General features: G+C 47.5%; 1 protein-coding gene and 1 pseudogene across 2 annotated transcripts in view; both read left to right on the top strand.

The window, feature by feature from the left end:
• Positions 1-1,894: 1,894 nt before the first annotated feature.
• Positions 1,895-20,934, top strand: part of LOC146770977 (uncharacterized) — a 69,835-nt gene continuing 50,795 nt past the window's right edge. The window contains exon 1 of one of the 2 annotated variants that reach the window (XM_085640380.1): positions 1,895-2,076. In XM_085640380.1, the coding sequence (XP_085496506.1) occupies positions 2,068-2,076 (9 nt within the window). In that variant the 5' untranslated portion in view covers positions 1,895-2,067. Of the gene's footprint in view, positions 2,349-20,934 lie in introns of both variants that reach the window. The other variant, XM_085640379.1, reaches the window with a different exon arrangement.
• On the top strand, positions 4,056-6,711 carry LOC146770978 (uncharacterized; annotated as a pseudogene).

Genomic DNA, 20,934 nt, shown 5'->3' with positions numbered 1-20,934 from the left:
CATGGAATCATGTAAACGTAGCCTTGTGAATATAAATGTGTGTACGTGTACATGCGTGTATGTATATCCAGTGGTCGAAGTGGGGGGAAAAAAGTAGGGGAACTGTGGGCGGAGAATCAGAGGGGGGAATAACCTGAGGACTGGATCAGTGGGCGATGTCAGAGGTGTGGCCAGAACGGGCAAAACATCCCAATTTTGTGTATTTGTTTGACACTGACCAGTTACAGCTTATTATGTTATTTAATTCACCCAAATGGATACACATGATTATTTAAAGCTTAATGAGTTATTGACATTAAAATACATTCACAAAGTGGGATATGTTTTCAATCACAGAATGTCCCACATACGCTTAAAAGTGAAAGCACAAGCTATTTGTCTCCAAGCCATGGCGTTTGTCATCAGCACTTCTCCTCCCTTTTTTTCCCATGAGCAGTTCAAACATAAATAGCAAAATATACTAGTTTGCAAATGTTTTCTATATAATTGCTCTGCCATATATGACACATAATACATCATCTGCTGCATAATCTGACAATTTTAACTAATAATTGGTTTGTGGCTGAAACGGATCAAAAGTTAAAAAAAAGTGACATGTTGCTGCAAAGAGGACGGCCCTTTGCAAAGGTTGACTGATCACCTCTCTAACTGCTGCATTTGTTTTTTACAATGGTACTAATGAGGCAACATTTTCTCAGAGACTGTTAGCATATGTAAAATGTCAAAATAATAAAGTATCAGTGTAAATATTGCATTACGCTGCAGCCTTTTTTTTCCTGCATAATTTAGTCAATGCTGTGGCATAATTTTGTCCTCTATTGCAGCATAATTCCAATGGCCCCAAAGCAGGCAGCACGTTACAAGTGCTTGCGCATGAAGCAGAGAGACTGTTAAGTTTGCAAACTTAGGGGATCTGTACAAGTGAAGTGGCGCAGTGGGGGGGGTAGCTTTCATGGCTTAACGCCTCACTCCGCCACTTCAAAAACGCAAGGCTGCACCATATTTACAACGATATGGTGCAGCCATGTTTCCCCTTGCGCTGGCGCTACACTTAGCAGTGTAGCGCCAACGCAAGCACCCTTGCAGTGTGCAGGGGAGGATTGTTTATGTGTAGGAAGGCCTTCAGCCCCCCCCCCCCCCATGTGTGTCAGCCCGGCTGGCGTCCCTCTAATTGCAGCCGGACCAGAGTACTTCACAGGTCTTTAAAAGACCGTTTGCTCGTTAATGAGGCTTTTGTTGTGTTTCCACCCCTTTTTACAGCCACTCTGCCTATGGCTGGAAGACGTAGCCCCCCCCCCCGAAATCTTTTTCACCCCCCCACAAAATTTGGCTCTAGTTGCCCGCTTTTAAAGATCTTATGTTGGCTCCACTTTCCATCCGTCGGTGTTTGCTGTCAGGGATTAATAACAAGCATTTACAATGCAATGGTCTCGGCATTGGTAAAGTTAGAGCTATTGACAATGCCGTTTCTTTAAATGTTTTAAAAACAAAAACATAAACAAAAAAAAATGTCATGAGCAATGCCAATAGCTCTAACTTTACCAATGCCGAGACCATTGCATTGTAAATGCTTGTTAAATGAGTGAAAGCGTGTCCTAAATACAAGTTAGAGGGAAAACAACTCGTACAACAAGGGCTCATAGTAAAATAATACGAACATAGAAGACATGCCACCAAGCCTTTCAGGTCATGTGCAGTTTTAAGCATCCTGCTTGGCTCGGAGCGCTGCTGCTTCTGCCTGCTAAAGCCGAGGCTTGCCTCTCCAGCGGTGGGCGGGGCTTCCGTGGGCTCGTCCTGAGGTGTCCAATAGATAGGACCTCCGGATTCTGCCGAAGGCCAGGGGATACAAGATCCCACGGGGATACCAGATATTACACAACACCGGTCCCTGAGCTTCTCCACGCTTTCCAGGGCCTTGATGGCGGGGGCCTGGGGGCTGTTGGCGGAGACTAGATTCGGAGAAGCGTCTTGGTGGCCAAAGGGGTGGGGCATGTGATCACGAAACGTGAGAGGCCCGCTGCGAGGGGTCGACTGACTCAGACCTACCCGCCGACACCCGAGGGAAGAATGGGGCGGGTAAGGAGGAGACGTAAGCTTTACAAGCCGTGTTTTTCCGGGGATGAGAGAGAAGCAAGGCTGCCCCCAGATTTCCCTAACAATGGTGTTGTCGTTCCTGAGAATTGTTCTCAGCTGTGAAACTGTTCTAGACTGATAATTGACTTTATTGGGGAGAGTGCGGCCTGTATTGTTTTTGGGAGGAATGGGAAACTATATTTGCTACCCCCTTCATCATTGGAAAGAAGCTACGATGCTGGAGCGATCGTTGCATGTCGGCCATGCTAATTTTGGTAATATAGTTGGAGGAAGAGTATATTTGTGTTGTTTATTTATTCGGGGTTTGTAGAGGTCGACTTAAAACAGAAGTCAGTGCGGGTTTGGTGGGTTGGGGGTGTAGGGTTAGTTACAGCCTCACATGACCAGTTTAGATAAAGGACAAAACAATGTTATTGTACCGCATGTCCCTTCTGAAAACGAGAGTATCCCTTAAGAATTGAGAATCCTCTTAATGATTTCGTGTATCACAGCCGAAAGGTGGTTGCTGGAGTCAGTTTAAGTGCACTGTAGCGCCCCTTACCTAATAAATTGTGGCTTTAAAAACTTTGATCGGCTTTAACTGGGTCTGCAGTACATGTGAGCTTCAGTCATGCCTGACGGCTGGAGACTGCCCAGTCTTAGGGCTAACACTGTCTGCGCTGTGCATTGATTACTGAAGGGAGTATATACGCTCCTATCTTTGAACTGACCACCTGTGACTTTTGAGAAAGGGTGTTTGTGTGGGGGGAGGTGGTGGAGGTGTATTGCTCAAATACATTAAATTAACCCATGCTGTTGCTGCTTAATATATATTAGTACGTCCTCCCTGGTATCTCTCAAAGGTGCACGCTTTCTCTTGGGGGTATTGGTGCTGTTGTTTGTGGCAGGTAAACTGCTCGGGGAAGGGGGAGAGTTGCAAATCTGGTTGATGTACAGAAAGCAGACATACAAAACTTTTTAACCAGACTGTACTTCTTTTCCACCGGGCAGCAGCACAGCGCATTTTGGAGAGCTAAAGACACCTCCTCCCCCTCAACATAAACCTTTCGACCAGTGTTTAAATTGTACTTCAGGCGCGATTCGGTGCAGCCGGCTGAATTACTCCAGGTGCCCTCGGGGTACGTGCCTACACTTGTGGTCGTGCAGCAGCAGATCCTTCCGATTTCTGTCAAGCGTGTGGGAATAGTATTGGTGACAGAGGCCAGGTTGGACATGTTCTTAAACTTTCATTTACCAAAAGCTACATTGTTTTTGAAAAATGCAAGTTATGTAAGTGGTTGTGGTTGCTTTGTTTTTTGCCTCATCCGAGTTTGGTTACCTCGGAGCGCTGAGTCAGTTTACACTCTGGTGACCTTACATCACAGCAATGCCACGTCCGGGGTAATAGTGGGAATCTAAATAATGGACGTGTGGCCAGTAAGACGCCTGCTCCCGAGCAAACAAAACAAAGGTCATTATCACAGCATGCCGACAGGCGCCCCACGCTGCGGACCTATAATTAACTCAGCAGGTCTTCCGGAGAGGAGCACTCAACGCACAAATGCTGTTCATGTGAAGCGCGTTTACAGACAGCAATCACAAATCACAACACTGCGCGTGCCCCAGTCTGTCTCCCTTGAGAGGCATCTCGGCGACAATAGGTCTCGAGAGCGAGACCTAAAAAACGGTATCCTTTGGGCAGTATTGTGTCATATAGACAACTTCTAATCTATTACTCTCTCATACAACACACAATCCTCTCATACCATTCCACACGGTACTTACACAAGAGGTTTTGACCATATATTGCCCAGAGATAATCTCAACACCTATGGTTCTAGAAAGATATGAATCAAGGAAGTAAGTGAGTAAGTAAGTAAGTGGTTCATTGAATTTTAAGGAAGCACTGTCAGGAACCAAAACAGCAAACCACTAAGAAGGGACCCACTCTTAAAACCACGATTAGAGAGCAGCAGTGTGGAATGGCGGCAAGAGCTTTCTCTGTGGCTGTGATTTAAAAATTTGTCACTTGCTGCTGGACCATCGTGTCAGGCACGGCCACTGCCAAATGTGATATCTACGAGTGGGAACTGCTTTGGATTTCCCTTGGAGGGGTTCAGGGTCTTCAGCAAATGCAGCAAAGTGAGGAACATGGAGGTGGATCTATGAGAGGTTCCAATGGACATGGACACCCTCTGCCTGGTGTTACACGTGCCAACCGTCCCTACAGGCTCGTTCTCTGGGTACGGGAACTTGACCCGACTATCTGTATGGATCATTTCATGTTTCTGCAAGAGCCTTCAATGGTGTTGCCAACTTGAGACACCTGGGAATCAATGGAGAATATATTTGGCATGTTCTAACCGTAGACATGGATGATCAGGTGTTCGGCGTATTGGAGAACCTAACTCGATTGGACCTCAGAAATGTCATTTTTGAAGATTTGCAACAATATCTTTTTAAACCCTTACAGAGAATACAAGTGATAGCCTTTTCTGAGAAAGAGGTTCGTAGACTATCCAGCCTGACTACTATGCTTCAGTCCCTGGCTTCTCTGAGGACCCTAGAAATCAAGAGGAATGGTATTGTTGCAGCTCGGGAGGTGGACTGCATTAGCACAAGCAACCTCATGAAGAGCTCAGTTTTCTCGCCAAGGATTTCCACCCTCGATTTGACAAGCAATGAGCTAAAAAGTGTGGACGAAAATGCATTTTGCAACTTCCCTTATTTTACTGTCCTCAAGGTAGACACCACTGGTCTCAAGGTCATCGGGCTTCTACGGTCTGTAATAAAGAGCATTGAAATGCTGTCCCTAAATGCTATGAAAAATCAGGACTAAAGAAGATTAAAGATGTCTGCACTGTGGTGTCTCGGCTGGGGGTCAGGAACTTGAAGAGTCGCTCAAAACTTTATTTCAAGACTTCCCGCTGAGACATTTGAAGGATGCTCCATACTGGTGTCTCTCAACATGTCTGGCAACCTCCTTAAAGCTTTCACGAATGATATGGCAAAGAAATTGCTGAACCTGAGGTCCCTCGTTCTCTCTCTAAACAAGATAAAAAGCCTAGACCTGTGTGCACCTGGGACCCCCAATATTCCTTCCAACCTCACACACCTGGATCTGTCTTTCAACCGCATCACCAATAACGGCTCCGGGCGGCTCTTCTGCCTGGCCAATCTGGAAACACTGGATCTCAGTAGCAATTACCTTGTGTCCCTGGAAAAGGACACCTTTGTTGGTCTCAACAGACTGCAATCTCTGCAGCTGGCCTACAATAAACTCTTTCTGCTTGAGAACTTCTATTTTGATCACTGGGCCTCAGGGGAAATTTACTGAAGAATGACAATAGCTTCCTGATCGCACTGAACCAGCTTCGGGAGCTATCCATCACATTTGAGACTCATGGAAAATTTGAAATCAAACAGAAGGAACTCACTACTCTCACCTTGGAAGCAAAGTCTGCAATAACTCTGAAATGCACTAATAACTGCAGTTTACTTGTTTTCCTTAACATTAGTGCTCCAGAGATTTATATTGACTCGTGCAAGCACCCGCCCTTCAAATTCGTGAAAGAACTTCACCTCCATGAAAAGATTTTACGTCATCTCCACCTAAGAAATCTAAAGTTAGACCTAGAAAATGGGTTCCTGAATCCAGAGCAGCTGTTCTGGAACCTGACCCACCTCAGATCCCTGATTCTGGAGGATTCGGGGATAGAGAACTTTACAGCCACCATGTTTAGAGACCTTATCTCTTTGGAGCTCTTAATCTTCAAGTCCCAGCCTGTGAAAACCCTGCAGGAAGGTCTGCTCGACCACATGGAAAGTCTGCATTACATCTCTCTAAAGGATGTACAGCTGGATTGTTTGTGTGATCAAGCCTGGATCAGAAGATGGGTGACCACCCACCCTCAAGTGAGAGTGCCGAAGCTGGAAATTCAGACATGCTCTCTTGGGCTGCAGAAGCTGAATTTCCTGAATTTCTTGGAGAAAGACTGCAGCTTGCTGATAGGTTACCCACTCTTCCTTGGGACTTTCTCCTTCGACATGTTGTTCCTGATCACGGCCCTGCTGTATCACAGGGTGCGCTGGTACCTCCTGTATCTCTACTACATGCTCAGGACCTGGTGGAACTATCATGGGAGACACGACAGAAAGAGGCAATATGACTTTGATGCCTTTGTCTCTTATAGCAGCGGCGATGAGGCTTGGGTTATCCGCGACTTTCCGCCCAACTTGGAAGAGAGGGGACCTCGGTTCTTTAAAGTGTGTCTGCATGGCAGGGACTTCAAGGTGGGCAACGACATCTTGGATAACATCATGGACAGCATTTATAGGAGCCGCTGGGTGGTGTGTCTGATCAGCCGCCATTACCTGTGCAGCCACTGGTGCTCCTTGGAGGTGTGGATGGCCACATACCGCCTTCTGGCAGAGAGGAAGGATTCCTTGGTGATGGTGTTCCTGGAGAAAGTCTCCACGAGGAGCCTCTCCCGCTACCACCAACTGGCCAAGCTGGTGAAGAAGAAAACCTACCTGGAGTGGGAGGAGGACTTGGGCCAGCGGCCTCTGTTCTGGGCCAGACTACACAAAGCCATTGGAGGGGATGGAGCTAAGCAACAGGACATCATTGTCAAATGAGACAAACTGTTCATAGGACGCATGGGCAAGAGCAATGCCTTAAAAGAAGAGAGACACCACCTCACTTGAGAAGATATGTATGGGAGAGAGGAGGATGAGCTCACTAGAAAAGAACATCTATGTAGCAAATCATGAAGAGCACAATTTTGATAATTCTTTTTGTGTAAAATTGTAAATTGATACTTGTATAGCGCACTACTCACCTGCAAGGGTCTCAAGGCGCTTGTACGAATACCGCTGTGGAACCCATCCTGGCTTTCCCTGTGAGGAATCCACTCCTGGGCACCCCCAAGTTGGAGGCCAGGCATCCTTAGCGTTGTGGGGGCCGTTGTGGAGATTAAGCAAGCTATTGCCCAGAGTTGGACTCCATGATTGGAATGGCAACGAGGCGAGAATTATAAGGTCCGTGGAATTTTTGAGCCCAAGACCCGCCGAGGCGGGGAATTGAACCCTGGTCCCGGGCTAGACCTCTGCATCAGTGTCTGCCGCTCCAACCATTGAGCCACACTTCTCCACTACTTCTGACTACTTCGTTTCTCTAACCCAGCAATTAAAACCATGCACTAAGAAAAAGTTTGGCAGTTGTATATATTTATTCGTGTGCATTTTGAGTATATTGAATTTAAAAGGCATACTCACTGTACTCACTGTTGTGGACCGCTGAGGATCAAGTAATGCACCGCCTCAGATCTGGCTAAAGAAGATCTGATTCTGTAGATAAAAGGTGTCCTGGTACTTAGTTACTCAGTGTTCCTGGTTAACTCCTCCTTAGCCCTGTCCGTGCTGTGTCCAAGCAGAGGTGGATGTAAAATGGATCTGAGAATAACAAAAACAACTTAAGCCAAGGAGAGTGGTGGTGGTGCTGCTGACCTCTGACTATCCCTCCTTTCCTCCCCTCGCATGTTTTCCTCTTTCCCCTGCGGTGCGATGGCGCTGGAGAAGATGACGTGTCTGGTGAGTAGCAGAGGGTGGAGAATGCTGGAGTTGGAGTGGTTGGAATGGATCTAGTCTGTTCTCTTCATAGGTTGAGGGCACGCCTTGTAGCATCTATCAATGTCCGGATGCACATTATTGATCCTGTGATTAGTGACTGAGTATCAGGAGTGGAGAATGCACACTTTTCACACTCATACACACAGTGCGACAAGCTATTACGTTAGGGCTTCCGCTCACGCCATCTTGAAACCAGGCACCAATTGTGGATTCTCCTGCTGTTTTACCTAGTAGACATAGAAACCCTACTGTGCCAGATCCCAAATGAAAGGCAAGGATACAAGAGTAAACTGGTGAACTAGTGCAGATTGTTGAAGGAGTCAGAAACAGGGCAGTGAGAGAACGTTGAGGAAAGAGTGGAGATAAGGACAGCAGGAATGTAGAGTAAGTGTGATAACAGAGAGATATGTAAAGAAGTGGAGATAGGGGGAAAGGACTGTAGAGGTAAAGAGTAAGGGAGATGGTAGAGACGTATACAAGGATCATTGAAGAGAACCATGTAAGGTAGTGGAGACAGGAAATAAGGACAGTGGAGGTAGAGAGTAAGGGTGATAGTAGGGAGGTATGTAATGTAGTGGAGATAGTAATTAGGGGCATCAGAGATAGAGAGTAAGGATGATAGATAGTAGAAAGGTGCATAACATAGTGGACATAGGGGAAAAGGACAATGGAGGTAGAGAGCAAGGATGATACTAGAAATGTGCAAAACATAGTGGAGATGGGATATAAGTACAGCAGAGGTAGAGAGTAAGGGAGATAGTACAGAGACACGTAATGTAATGGAGTTAGGAGATAAGGACAGTGGAGATAGAGGGTAAGGGTGGTAGTAGAGAGGTACATAATGTAGTGGAGATGGGAGATAAGGACAGTGTGGGTGGAGAGAAAGGGTGATAGTAGAGAGCTGCATAATATAGAGGAGATGGGAGATGAGGACAGTGGAGGTAGAGAGTAAGGGTGATAGTAGAGAGGTATGTAATGTAGTGGAGATAGTAATTAGGGGCATCAAGGATAGAGAGTAAGGGTGATAGTAGAAAGGTGCATAACGGAGTGGACATAGGGGAAAAGGACAGTGGAGGTAGAGAGTAAGGGTGATGGTAGAGAGGTACGTAATATAGTGGAGATGGGAGATTAGGACAGTGGAGGTAGAGAGTAAGGGTGATAGTAGGGAGGTACATAACTACGTAATGTAATAGAGATAGGAGATAAGGACAGAGAAAGTAGAGAGTAAGTGTGATAGTGACAAGATAAGTAATGTAGTGTAGATAGGGGATAACAACACTCATGTACACTGAAGAGATTCTCAGGTGGCAAGTACACCTACATATTCAGGCACCAAAAGGGAACAGAGTAGTAAAAGGTCCTTTATACATTTGCAGGTCATTAACAATACTGGATACGGCTTCAGGCTGCCTTGCTATGTTGGCCTTTAGGCTGGTTACTTTGCATTTGTTCAGTGTTCAGCATGTGTTGGACGTAGTAATCATGATCTGTTCCTTTTTTTTTCATTACATCTTCAAAACCTCCAGTATAGCTAACATGTTTCACCAGGCATCACCGCCTAGACTTACTCAGGTCTTAGTAATAATAATTCTAATGATAATTCTCACAAATGTCTTTGATCTCACCACAGTAACCACACTACAAAAAGTAAACAAAAAAACCACAGTCCCACAAGTGAGGTGTCATGTTCAATCAAACTGGTATATAATCTGCCGTAGTGTGAGTCGCAATTCAAGGTACCTTCAAATAGAATCACAATGTTAGTAACCGCAAACCAACATAATGTGTCTAACTTGACATATATACCCATGTGACTGAACATGACAACTCTTACTCTGAAAACTTTAATCCTTGTGATTACTATGTGCAAGAATTATTAGTACTCATGCCTTGAGGAAGTCTAGGCTATGCTGCAAGTCAAAACACGTGTTGGCTAGAGGTTTTGTAGGAGTAAGTAAAATGAAGGAACAGATTGTGAATACTATGACAAAACTCTGCGTGCACTCCTTGGTTGTGCTAACAGAGACTAAGCAGTATCTTTTGGGGTTGTCTTGTACCTAAAAGGCATTTTGGGTTTCTCCTCATCCTACTCGGAGCACATCAGGGGCATTTTCTACCTACAGGGCAAGAACTTTTGGGATCTGTTGCACCGACATTGACTCTGGCAATCAACAATTTATTTATAATTTCTTATCTTGGATTGTACAATGGTTGGTGTCGGTTGGGGGTATGAATGTGGTGTCTTGGGGTGTTGTGCTGTGGCTTTTTATTTCTGAGGGGCTGATGTGACATCTTCAAATGTGGGCATGTACTATGTAATTTATTTATGGGGGTGAGTTTTGTGTTGGTTCACGGTCTGTGGCAACATCTCCTAGGGGTTTGGAAGAGATATTTTTGATATAGGTGTGGTGTTGTGAGGCAGTGTGGAAAAGTTAGCCTTTTCTAATTTGGCCTTTTGACATATAGCCCTTTCTTCTCTTTTAGTCAGCATTTACTCTTTATTCAATATCGCCGAGAGGCTTTCTACCAAGGTGTACGATTGTGATTTAAAAACGTATGATAGATGAGTAGGAAACATTTGCAGATGTGGAAGTTGAGCGGCCATTTTGATTTCTATGTTGACTGTTGGATCCATAGTAAATAATAACACAACCAACCAGTGTGGGTAATGATCATATTCTTAGGATTTAGAAAGTGGGCATTTTAAGGTGTCGTCATTAGGTGAGGGTTAAAATTGAGATGTGAGTGTTATGGTATAGGTGTGGTGTCTTGAAATGACGTCATGGTGTTTGGCATTATCTTCTGTGGTTAAGAAGTGCTGTGGGATGGAGTGTTGTATTATGGTAATATTTGCTTTGGCTATAGCTATTGTGTATTGCGATGTTGGCAGGGTGTGGAGGAATTATCTCCTTGGTATTTCAATGTGGTGACTTTGAATGTCATCATGGTGTTTTGCATTATCTTCTGTGTAGGAGAGTAGGATCTGCTTCACATGGGTACCACCACTTTTTGCTGGTGCTTCACTGTTTTTCGACCTTATTCTGGCTATGGCCCTGCTAATCAGGACCCCAGCCTAGCTGCTTACTCTCTAAAATGGTTTCCATGTACATTAGGTACATTTCTAATTGGATTCTGGAGTGCCTTATAAGCCCCTAGTATATGGTATACTATGTACCTAGGGCATAGGTACCTCAGAGGCCTACCAGGGGCTGAAGCATGTATTATGCCACCCCTGGGAAGCACTCCAAACTGACACCACAGGTCTGCTACTGCAGCCTGGGTAAGGTGGTGCTTGCACACCTTACTGTGGTATAGGTTACCTATATCACTACCATTGCACACACATATAAAACCTATAAGTCACTCCTGTGGCAGGCCTTAACAATCCTGAAGGCAGAGTGCTTAGTTTTTATGTTAGAGGGTGCCCCTGCATGAGCAGAGCCCCTCTGCAGCGTTCAGAGTACCTCCTCTGATGCTGTTTGTGGTGCAGCCTGACCATATACTCTTAAGTGCATTATAACCTCGCGGTAAATGCTAACTTTGGGATGGCTGCACGGAAACATGTCATGTTTGGTGTCAAACGCTTTGGAATACTACTGGAGTTCTGGCGGCGGGGGTAGCATTCCACCCTTCTAGAGGGTCTGGTCTACCCGGTAAAGACTTTCTAAAGTCCTGGCATCACAAAATGGATGTCACTGCCACAGACATCACCTCCCCAGACAGGCTGGGGCTGGGCGGGAGCACTCTCTGGTGCTTTTTTAAAAAAAAAATTTGTTTATTGGTTTTAATCAAAGCCATACATACCTGATTGGATGACATACTTGAGACGGTAAACAGATCAAGGAACAGCCATTAGTACTTGATGTATACTATGCCCTCCCCTCGCGGCTCACTTGCTTATTCATCTCCATTTCAGCAGTAGGCGATACACAGAGATTCCCTCGATATACATTCCAATGCGACCACTTTTTATCCCATTTCTTGGGGCATACCCGAGCCCCAAAGACTGCGGTCTCTGCTAGCATGCATCTATCCATCTCGTTAGCCCACAAGGTGACACGTGGTGGGTGTACTGCCCCCCCCCCCCAGCCTCGGGCCAGTTCTTGCTTCACCAACGTATCTCCCAGTGTAGCGAAGTGCTGTTCAGTTTCCGTGAGGTCAGTTGCCTCCCATATGTTCAGCAGTCCCAGTTGTGGTGTCAATACTATGTCTTTCCCCAGGGAGGTTTGCATGTGCTCCGAGGCCCCCTCCCAAAGTGCACGTATCTCTGGGCAACTCCACAACATATGATAAAATGTGGCCTGTTGTCCACACCCCTTTGTACATAAGTCGCCAGGTCTAGCTCCTATTTTCGACAGAACTTTCCCTGTGATGTGTGATCGGTGCAATATGCGAAGCTGGATCAGCCTGAATCTTTGTGTAATGGCGGCCTCTCGAGGGGATATGAGAGCCAATTGCCAATCTTCATCATCTATTGGGCCCCAAATCATCCTGCCACCGCTCTCTAAGCTTTGAAAATGTATCTGGCAAGTTATTGCTCAACTTTTTATAAGTTAGGGATATTGCCTTCGAGTTAAGAGGTCCATCTAATAGACGGTCTTCCAATGGCGACGCTTCTGGTATGTCTTTAAAAGACGGGCACGCCGCCGTCAGTGCATGTCTTATCTGCAAGTATCTATATACTTCTCCTTGCGCCATATGGTAGCGCCTCCGGAGGTCATCAAAAGTAAGTAATGCTCCCTTCTGTACCAGGTCTTTCACTGCCGAAATCCCAATAAGGTCCCATTTGTCAAACCCGGGCTGATAGCACAGCATGCCTAGCTTCTGGGAGAACCACAACGGCGTGGCCCGCGAGAGGATCTCAGCCCACCCAAGCCGAGAATTAACTAGGTGACAGATCTCTAGTGTATGTTGAGTAGGACCGAAGAATCTCCCCCTCCCTTTCCTATCGGCAGTGTACAGAGCCCCCAGATATCCGGACCGGTCTGTTTGATATCGGTCAAGCACGTACGCTGGGTCACCAGGAGGGTGATACATCCAGTGGTTGACAGCGACCAGTTGCGCAGCCCAGTAGTAGCGCTGTAGGTCAGGGAGTGCAATGCCTCCATCGTACCAACCTTTCGTCAGTGTTTTCAGTGCAATCCTGGAGGTCTTTCCATCCCACAGCAGTGTGCAAATCTCACCTTCGACTGCTCTAAAGTACAAGTCCGGGACTCTGTGAGGGCAGTTATGTAGTATATAGAGGAACCGAGGAAGGGCCAGCATCTTGAAAAGTGCAGCCCTCCCCAGCAGCGTTAAGGGCAGCGACCTCCAATGCTTCACGTCGGCTCGCAGTCTAGCCAGAGCGGGAGCCAGGTTGGACCTATAGAAACATCTGGGTCTGGTGTTACGAAAATTCCCAGATATCGAAACCCCTCCATTGCCACGGTTATATTGCAGTTCGACGGGAGTTGGGGGGCCGGGCCTCTCAACATATATAATGTGGATTTATGCCAGTTAATAGCATATCCCGAATATTTACCGAAACTTGTGAATATGTCAAGTACTGCTATGATCGATTTGTGCGGGGATGCTAGATACAACAGTGCACCATCTGCATATAAGGATATGCGGTTCTCCAAGCCTTCCGCCCACCGCAGCCCTCGCACCATCACGTCCCTTCGCAGCCAAGCCGCAAGAGGCTCCAGTATAAGAGAGAATATTAGCGGAGGTACCCCGTCGCAGCTCGAACGTCCGGGAGGCATAGTTATTGACTCGCACCTGTCCCAACACTCCAGTATAGAGAAGCCGTACCCAGGCTACGAATTTAGGGCCCAGTCCCACCTTTTTAAGTACTACGGCCATTCGATAGAGTCAAATGCCATTGAGGCATCAAGAGATAGCACTGCCACATCCTCCTCAATATAGTCCCTACGAGCCATCACATTGTGTAGGCGCCGAATATTGAGGGCAGTATTTCTGCCTGGCATAAAGCCAGATTGATCCGGGTGGACCAGTGATGTGATAACTGTCACCAGTCTATTCACCAAGACTTTGTCTAGCACCTCTGTCTCTACATTGATCAGCGAGATTGGTCTATAAGAGCCACATTGGTCTGCCGGTTTACCTTGCTTGTGGATGACCACTATGGTGGCTAATCGCTGGTCCGCTGGTAAACTACCTACTTCCAGGCTCTCTTCATACATGGCTTTCAGGTGCGGTACAGTCAGGGAGGCAGTTGCTTTCAGAAACTCTACTGGAATGCCGTTTGGACCCATGGCCTTTCCAGACTTGATCTGCCCCAGGGCTTTACGTATTTCCTCGTTCGAGAGATCCGCCTCCAAGGTCTCCCTATCCCCCTCCGAGAGACTCGGCACATCACTGTCCCAAAGGAGCAGATGAGAGTCTGCGGCCGTATAATGCGTAGAGGGGGTGTATACTCTTTCAAAATGGTCAGCGAATTGCTCCGCTATTTCTCGCGGATGCAGCACCGTGTCGCCTCCCGGTGTCGTCAGCTTGTGCACCCATCTAGCTCCCTGCTCCCTCCGTTCCAACCATGCCAGTGTCTTGCCAGCCCTCTCACCGAGTTCGTAAAGTCTGTGTTGGGTGGCATGATCTTTAGTCACCATATGTTCCCAAGTTTTCATCCTATATTCCTCCTGTTTCATTAGAAGCCTGTGGCTCGCGTCTGGGGAGGGATTTTGTAAGTCTTCTAGCTCCAGTGCCAGGAGGTCAGACTCCGCCTGGACCATTAGTTCTCGCTTTTTGGTGACACAGCCAGTCCTCAGGGACAACGCTTGCCCCTTAAGAACTACCTTGTACGCTTCCCAGAGTGTTTGTGCAGAGTCTACCGAACCCACGTTTTCAGTAAAGCAGTTCTCGGTTTGTCTGCGGAGTTCATCCCTTATATCCGGTACGTGCAGAAGCCATGGGTTAAGAACTATGGTAGTGCGTGGTTGTCGTTTCCAGTGTGTGTATTCCAGCCAGACTGGAGAGTGGTCTGATATGCCTCTTGGTAACACTTTATACTGGGCGAAATCACCTATTGAGGACAGACGGTGAGAAAATAGTCTATACGTGATAAGCTACTATGGACATTCGAGAAGTATGTAAATAATTTACCAAGTGGGTGAAGCGCACGACCCACATCTGTCAGCCCCATTGCCATCACGAAATCAGCCATTAGAGTGTTGGCTTTCTCTTTGGATTTCGGTGGTTGGCGATCAATCGTGTCATCTAATATAATGTTGTAGTCTCCCCCCATAATCAGTGTGCCTTCTCTGAGTCCTACCAGCTTATCTCCGAGGTCCCCTAGCGCTGCCCTGCCCAGCGCGGGCGGTGGATACACTGAGAGGATGTTGATGTGTCTCCCATCCCATTGGGCCTCCGCCCCTGCGAACCGGCCACCCGCATCCGCCCATGTCTTGTGAACAATAAGTGGGGTGCTTTTTTTAACCAATATGGCTGTTCCCCTTGAGCCCGTGGTGTAGTCCGAATGTACAAGAATTTTGTACCCCCACCTAGTGAGGGCCTTGGACTTGTGGCCTACCAGATGCGTTTCTTGCAGCAGGACTACATCCGGCGAGTGTCTTTTTAGATACTACTGCACAATCCCTCTTTTAATCTTATCGCCAACCCCATTTACATTCCAGGTCATTATTGAGAGCGTTCGGTCCCTACCCCCCCCCATAGCTTTGCATCACACAGTTTCCCAACATCCGGATTATCACAAACAGAGAAAAAGCTTTAAGCAACCCACCAAGCATTTGTCGCCCCATGTGCAGCGTGGATACTTTACCCTTCCAACTCACAGTATAGCAGTGTTTACCAATAAAACCAACAAATAAACAACAAACCCAATGTCCAGAACTGCGGTTATCCTCCCCCTCCCCATGGTCTCGCCCGTAAAACAATTTAGTTTCAAACATCCCCCTTCCCCCAAACCCTCTCCCTCCTCCCTGCCCCCCTGCCCGTGGATTTAGAACTACCCACCCCCAAACATGGCAGAGTGCCTCTCTCCCTCCCCGAAATGCTAGATGTGCACGGGGTGATCAGCTCCCCTCCCCGCCTGTTCATATCACAATTAACTAGTACTTTTGCCATCAACAATTCGTGTTGCATGGTTGCGATCAGCTCACAGTACTTAAAACCCATTAGGTCTATTATCGCTCACTAGGACCTCCTTGGTAAGTCTCACTTTACTGGATTTAGCAACTTCTTCCCTGAACGCCCCCCTACTTGCACTTTCCAGTCTAAACACCGGCTCCCCACCAGTGAGGCCAGGGGTCATCACTCCTACTCTTTCGACTGTCCGCTCTCCTCTGGGCCCTTCTTTGCGCCCTCTACTCGGATGTTCCTGTGTTGGTGAGGCCCACCAGAACGTGCTCTGCCTTGGCCCCCTACCGTACTCCAGCCTTCCATCCAGTCCCAAGCTGCCTCGGGCGAGTCCCGATTTGCCATCCGACTCCACCCTCAGCCTAGCAGGAAAAAGCATTGCGTACTTCACCTCCCAGTCTCTCAGTTCTCTCTTTACCGCCTGAAAGCTGCGACGCTGGGCCTGGACCTTGGCCGTGAAATCAGGGAAAAATGCCACCTCGAAGTTATCTAACTTCAGCGGGGGGTTAGCTCTCGCGGTCTGCAGGATAATGTCTCTGACACGAAAGTTGAACACTCGCACGATAAGGGGTCGTGGGGGTGCTCCCGGTTTCGGTCTACCTCCCGGCACTCTGTGGGCCCTCTCAATGGAAAAGTAGCTGGACAGAGTCTTAGGCCGCAGATTCTTCGTGATGAGGTCTTCCACATATAGGTCCGCCGCCGGCCCCACCGTTTTTTCGGGAACACCTAAGATGCGGATGTTGTTTCGGCGAGCCCGACCTTCGTAATCATCGAGCTGTTGCGCCATCCTTTCCTGCTTCTTCTGCATGTCGAGCATCTGTTGTTGGAGTTCCGACGTGTCCAACTGCAAGGCGCCAGTGACCATCTTGAGTTCTTTGACTTTCTACTGAAGCGCGCACTCCGCTGATAGCTGCCATGACGTCGAGTAGGGTGGGCTCCGGTCCCTGCGTGGAGGCGGTTGCCCCCCCCTCTTTTTCCCCCTTCGGCGGACCATTTGCCTCCTCCGCCTTGGACCACGCGAATTTGGCCAGCTGCTTCTGGGCATTTGCCCTTGATCCTTTACCTCCCGTTGCCATGGAGGTGCGCTTGGCGAATGTCTCCTCGATAGAGAAAGGGGCAGCACCGGAAAGACAGTGCTCGTACTGGGTCCGCAAGCTTCTCCTCCTGACTCACCCTTCAGTCCTCACGGCCCCAACACACGGAACATCCAGGCTGAACTGTCGGACTCGGCGTAACTACCACCAGGGTGGTGTAGTGGCTTGCGTAAAGTTCTACCCCGGAGGCACCTTCAACCCTCAACAAAGACCATCTGTTGTAATGTTTTCGGGGGGACAACGGCTCCCAGTTACGTGTCCCGGGGCCTGAATGTCTCTTGAGCCCACACTACTGCCCCCGCCGCTGCAGCATGTCCGTGACTCAATCTGGCAGTGCCCTGGCCCCCGCTGGAGACAACAGCCGCCCCTCGTGACCAACCAAGTTCCTTCGAAGGGCCAGCAGCCTCTGACCTCAGGCGTCTGCTTTTATCTGCCACTACCTTTTATGCCTGCCCCGTGGATGGCCATGCTTTATGTACTGCTAACAGGGTTGGAGGCCCGCAGGCCCACTGATCCCGGCCCCTCCGAGCCGCGTGGGCCCGGGTATCCGCCACTGACTCCAAATAGGTCTGATGGGCCTAGTCCGCAGTTACTATGCCCCGGGGGGCGGCCGGCACCCAACCCCGGAGCGCCCCGCTCCTTCCGGCGGGCTAGATATCCCCGCCGCCGCTCCTCCACTCCGGCACCAGCACAGATAGCGGCGCAGGCCGCAGACCGGGGCCTTAAATTTGGGCAGTGCCCACTAGGTCTCGGATGTCTCTGCTTCGCCGGGCCCCCAACTGCTCACTCCTATGCCGGGCTTCTCACCAGCAGCTGCACACGCTCCACGTCTCAGCTGGAGCCAGAACAGCGCCTCTGCCGCTGGGCCGCAGCAATCTCCAGGGCCCCGAAGCCGGGTCGCCGCTGGCGACAAAACTCACCCGGGCTCACCGCCGCCGGCCCTGATGCAAATCAGCGCCCTCCGCAGGCAGCCCGAACGGCACCTCCGATCCTCCACCGGCGTAGGGGGCTTCTGCCGATACTCCGCACAGCCCGATAGGGCCGACAGATTCCCCGTTCCGGAGGCCGCTTCGCAGTTCATACTGCCCCCGGGATCCGGAGCCGCCGCTCAGAGCGCAGCGCCGCAGAAGGCGGCAGGAGCCCCTCCACACTTCTTCTTGCACCAAAGTCCTCCGGGGGGGGGGTCAGACAAAGGCAGGGTCTACTTCATAAGGATTTTGGTTGAGGATGGCACAGGATAGGGCAGCACAGGCGCCGGGGAAGCAGGAGCTGACTCAGGCGGCGGCCATTCACGACGGCTGCTAGCCACGCCCCCCACTCTCTGGTGCTTTGAAGTCCTGTATTGGGGGCACACTTGGTGTCCCTGTGCATAGTCCAGTTCAAACCGGTTGCAGGGGCTACCTGCCCCTATTCTGGCACGAAACTGGACAAAGGAAATGGGTGTAACCACCCCTCTTTCCAAACCCTCCCATAGGTGGGTCCCTAGAGTATGTCCAACCCCCTAACTTTGTATAAGTATGGGAACCCAGTCCTTGCGACTTTAGATTACCCTGGACGAAGCTCTGCAACATATATCCTGGACCTTCGACGTTCTACTTTAACTAGTCAAGGAGTGATTCCCCTGCTTGCCAGGCACCAAAGAAGCAACTGTCCGGTCTGCAATTCTGAAGCACCCACCGGATGCCGAAGTCTCTGCATCCCCAGAGGTGGATTTCCAGACTTCCCCGAGGCTACCCTGAGTCCACAGCAAAGCTGAGGCCCTTGGCTATCGTGGGTGATGTGGAACGTGACCCCTGGACACCGTGACCTTTTGCTGATCCATCATCTTCCTGGTCTTCCTCAAAGTTGTGCTTTGGGCTCCAAGTAGCCCCAGCCTTGAGCACCTCCTGCACCGAAGATTTTTGGCCTCCACTCCACGAGTGACCCATGGGCCAGTTTCCAGTGCAACCACTTGAGGCTCCTTCGCCATGAAAAGAAAAGGAAAAGCTACCTAAAGAACGTTGACCTCAGGTATCCCCTGGCAATCCATGCCAAGGACTGTCCGAGCCAGAAAGGTAGCTTTTCCTTTTCTTTTTCTTGTCATGGCATTGAAAATATATTGTCTGACAACCGTGGGGGCAACAGAGAACTTAGAGTCCGCCAATGTGAGGCAAAATGGATTTTAAAATTGCGGGCTGTGGAACTGGGGCTCAACGTTGACTCAGAGCTGCAATATTTCCTGGGCTGTTAGGCTTTTTGAATGTATTACCAAAATTGTTCTACTATTGAATTGGACTTCTTGAGTCATAAGCTTAACTCCTTGTTATGATTGTTACGGGGTTTTATGGCTAACAATTTTCATAACGAATTGGGTCATATGTTGTTCATCTAACTGCATTTATAACAAACATAGGTGTTACCCATTACAGAATGTCAAATGCTACTGTTACCCTTTGTTGGGTCTGTGCCTATTCCTAAATATACATTGTGTTTCTTTTGGCACTTCTGAGCTAGTTAGCGTAGCGTCTCTCTGTTTCTTTTGTCCTCTCGTATTCCTCTTTAATGTTCTCGTAATATTAAATGACACTCTATTATGCATTATCCTGCACCCGGGTTCAATCCAAACCAGCAATTCCAGGCTTATACATAAGTAACTGATTAGAATATTAAGATCATTTGAGTAAGGAATTAGTAAGTTAAATGGCCGCTGTTGAGTCTCTTTTGGATTAAGGGCCTTATGAATTAAATAGAAAATTTTATTCGGTGTGATTGATAACTACTGATATTTGTGGTTTTACTCTGTAAGTTAATGTTTTTACTGAAGGCTAATGAGTGTGGGTGATTTTTTTTTTGTTAAATACTTACTTGCTTCATGATGGGTTAGAAATTAAACTACAATTCGGACATAGTAACATCTTTTCCGTAACCCACTCCAAAATGGCGCTGGCTAAGTCTATGGTTAGAGGTATGAGTATTCCCGTTAGTCCCTTTTCGGTTTTGAAGAGCACTCGCCTTCAATAAATATATAGAAAAAACATGGGGCTGTCGCTAGACGCCAGTACAGTGTGGCAGGATACGCCTCTACCTCGAATTTGGAGGTAAGAATCTGACATTCAGACTTCGATTACCCCTATGTGCCTTCCTTTGTTTTTTATAGATTAAATAAATATTGGTATGGGATGTTCTGAGTGCTAAACGACTTGAAGTTGATTTTTGGTTAGATTGATAAGGACCACTCTCGACATCATATTTCCTTAAATAATGTTGATGTTGCCGTTTGGTTCATGGTTAGGACTATACTGGTTTTATGAATGTACTTAGAATTACCTTTAAGTATATATATATGTTTTTTAGGTAAAGGAGCACTTTGCAAACGAAGAATTCTGTTGGGCGGGCTGTTATATAATTTGCCAACCCTTTTCACTATTTCCTATTAAAGAAAATCGCTATTTGGAACTTTGGTGAGTGACCCATGATTTTATGAAACTGGCGTTTGTGACATATATATATATATATATATATATGTTGTCACTCATATTGTACTTAAGAATCGTTTGGGATTAGCGTTTGGTTTATTTTCTATTTCTATTTTGATTTCAATCTTATAAGACACTTTAATTGGGTGTTCTTACACGTTACGGAGTATTTAGCCTAAGGCATCTTGCTGTTTGGTATTCCTTTGATGGTTTCTTGTTTATACAGCTGGCATCAAATTTGGTGCTTTTTTTATTTTTATTTATTCTACTTTGGTGGTTTGGGTGACCCTTACACTTTACGGTATAACTTGGTTTCTTCTCGAATTTCTTTGGTCTTTATGACTTTTCTATAAACACTGGTTTTCCTTTGTTTGGTGGAGGATTATAACTCGTTTAGTTTGAGATAGGTAATAATTGGTAATTGTGTTGTATATCTGTTTATTACAGCCCTGATGAAGTCTTTTGGAAAATTAACCATAGACGAAACACGTGTTGGCTGTTTATTTCTAAGATCTAAAGAATTAAGAATAGAACCTTTTGCTCAATATAAGTGATTCGAAGAAAATCTCCTTTACGAATGGACTTGG

The sequence above is a fragment of the Triturus cristatus genome, unplaced genomic scaffold (assembly GCF_964204655.1).
Source record: "Triturus cristatus unplaced genomic scaffold, aTriCri1.1 SCAFFOLD_230, whole genome shotgun sequence".
In the NCBI taxonomy this organism is placed as follows: domain Eukaryota; kingdom Metazoa; phylum Chordata; class Amphibia; order Caudata; family Salamandridae; genus Triturus; species Triturus cristatus.
The sequence above is the reverse complement of the archived record's forward strand: the minus strand, read 5'-3'. Positions and strand labels throughout refer to the sequence as shown.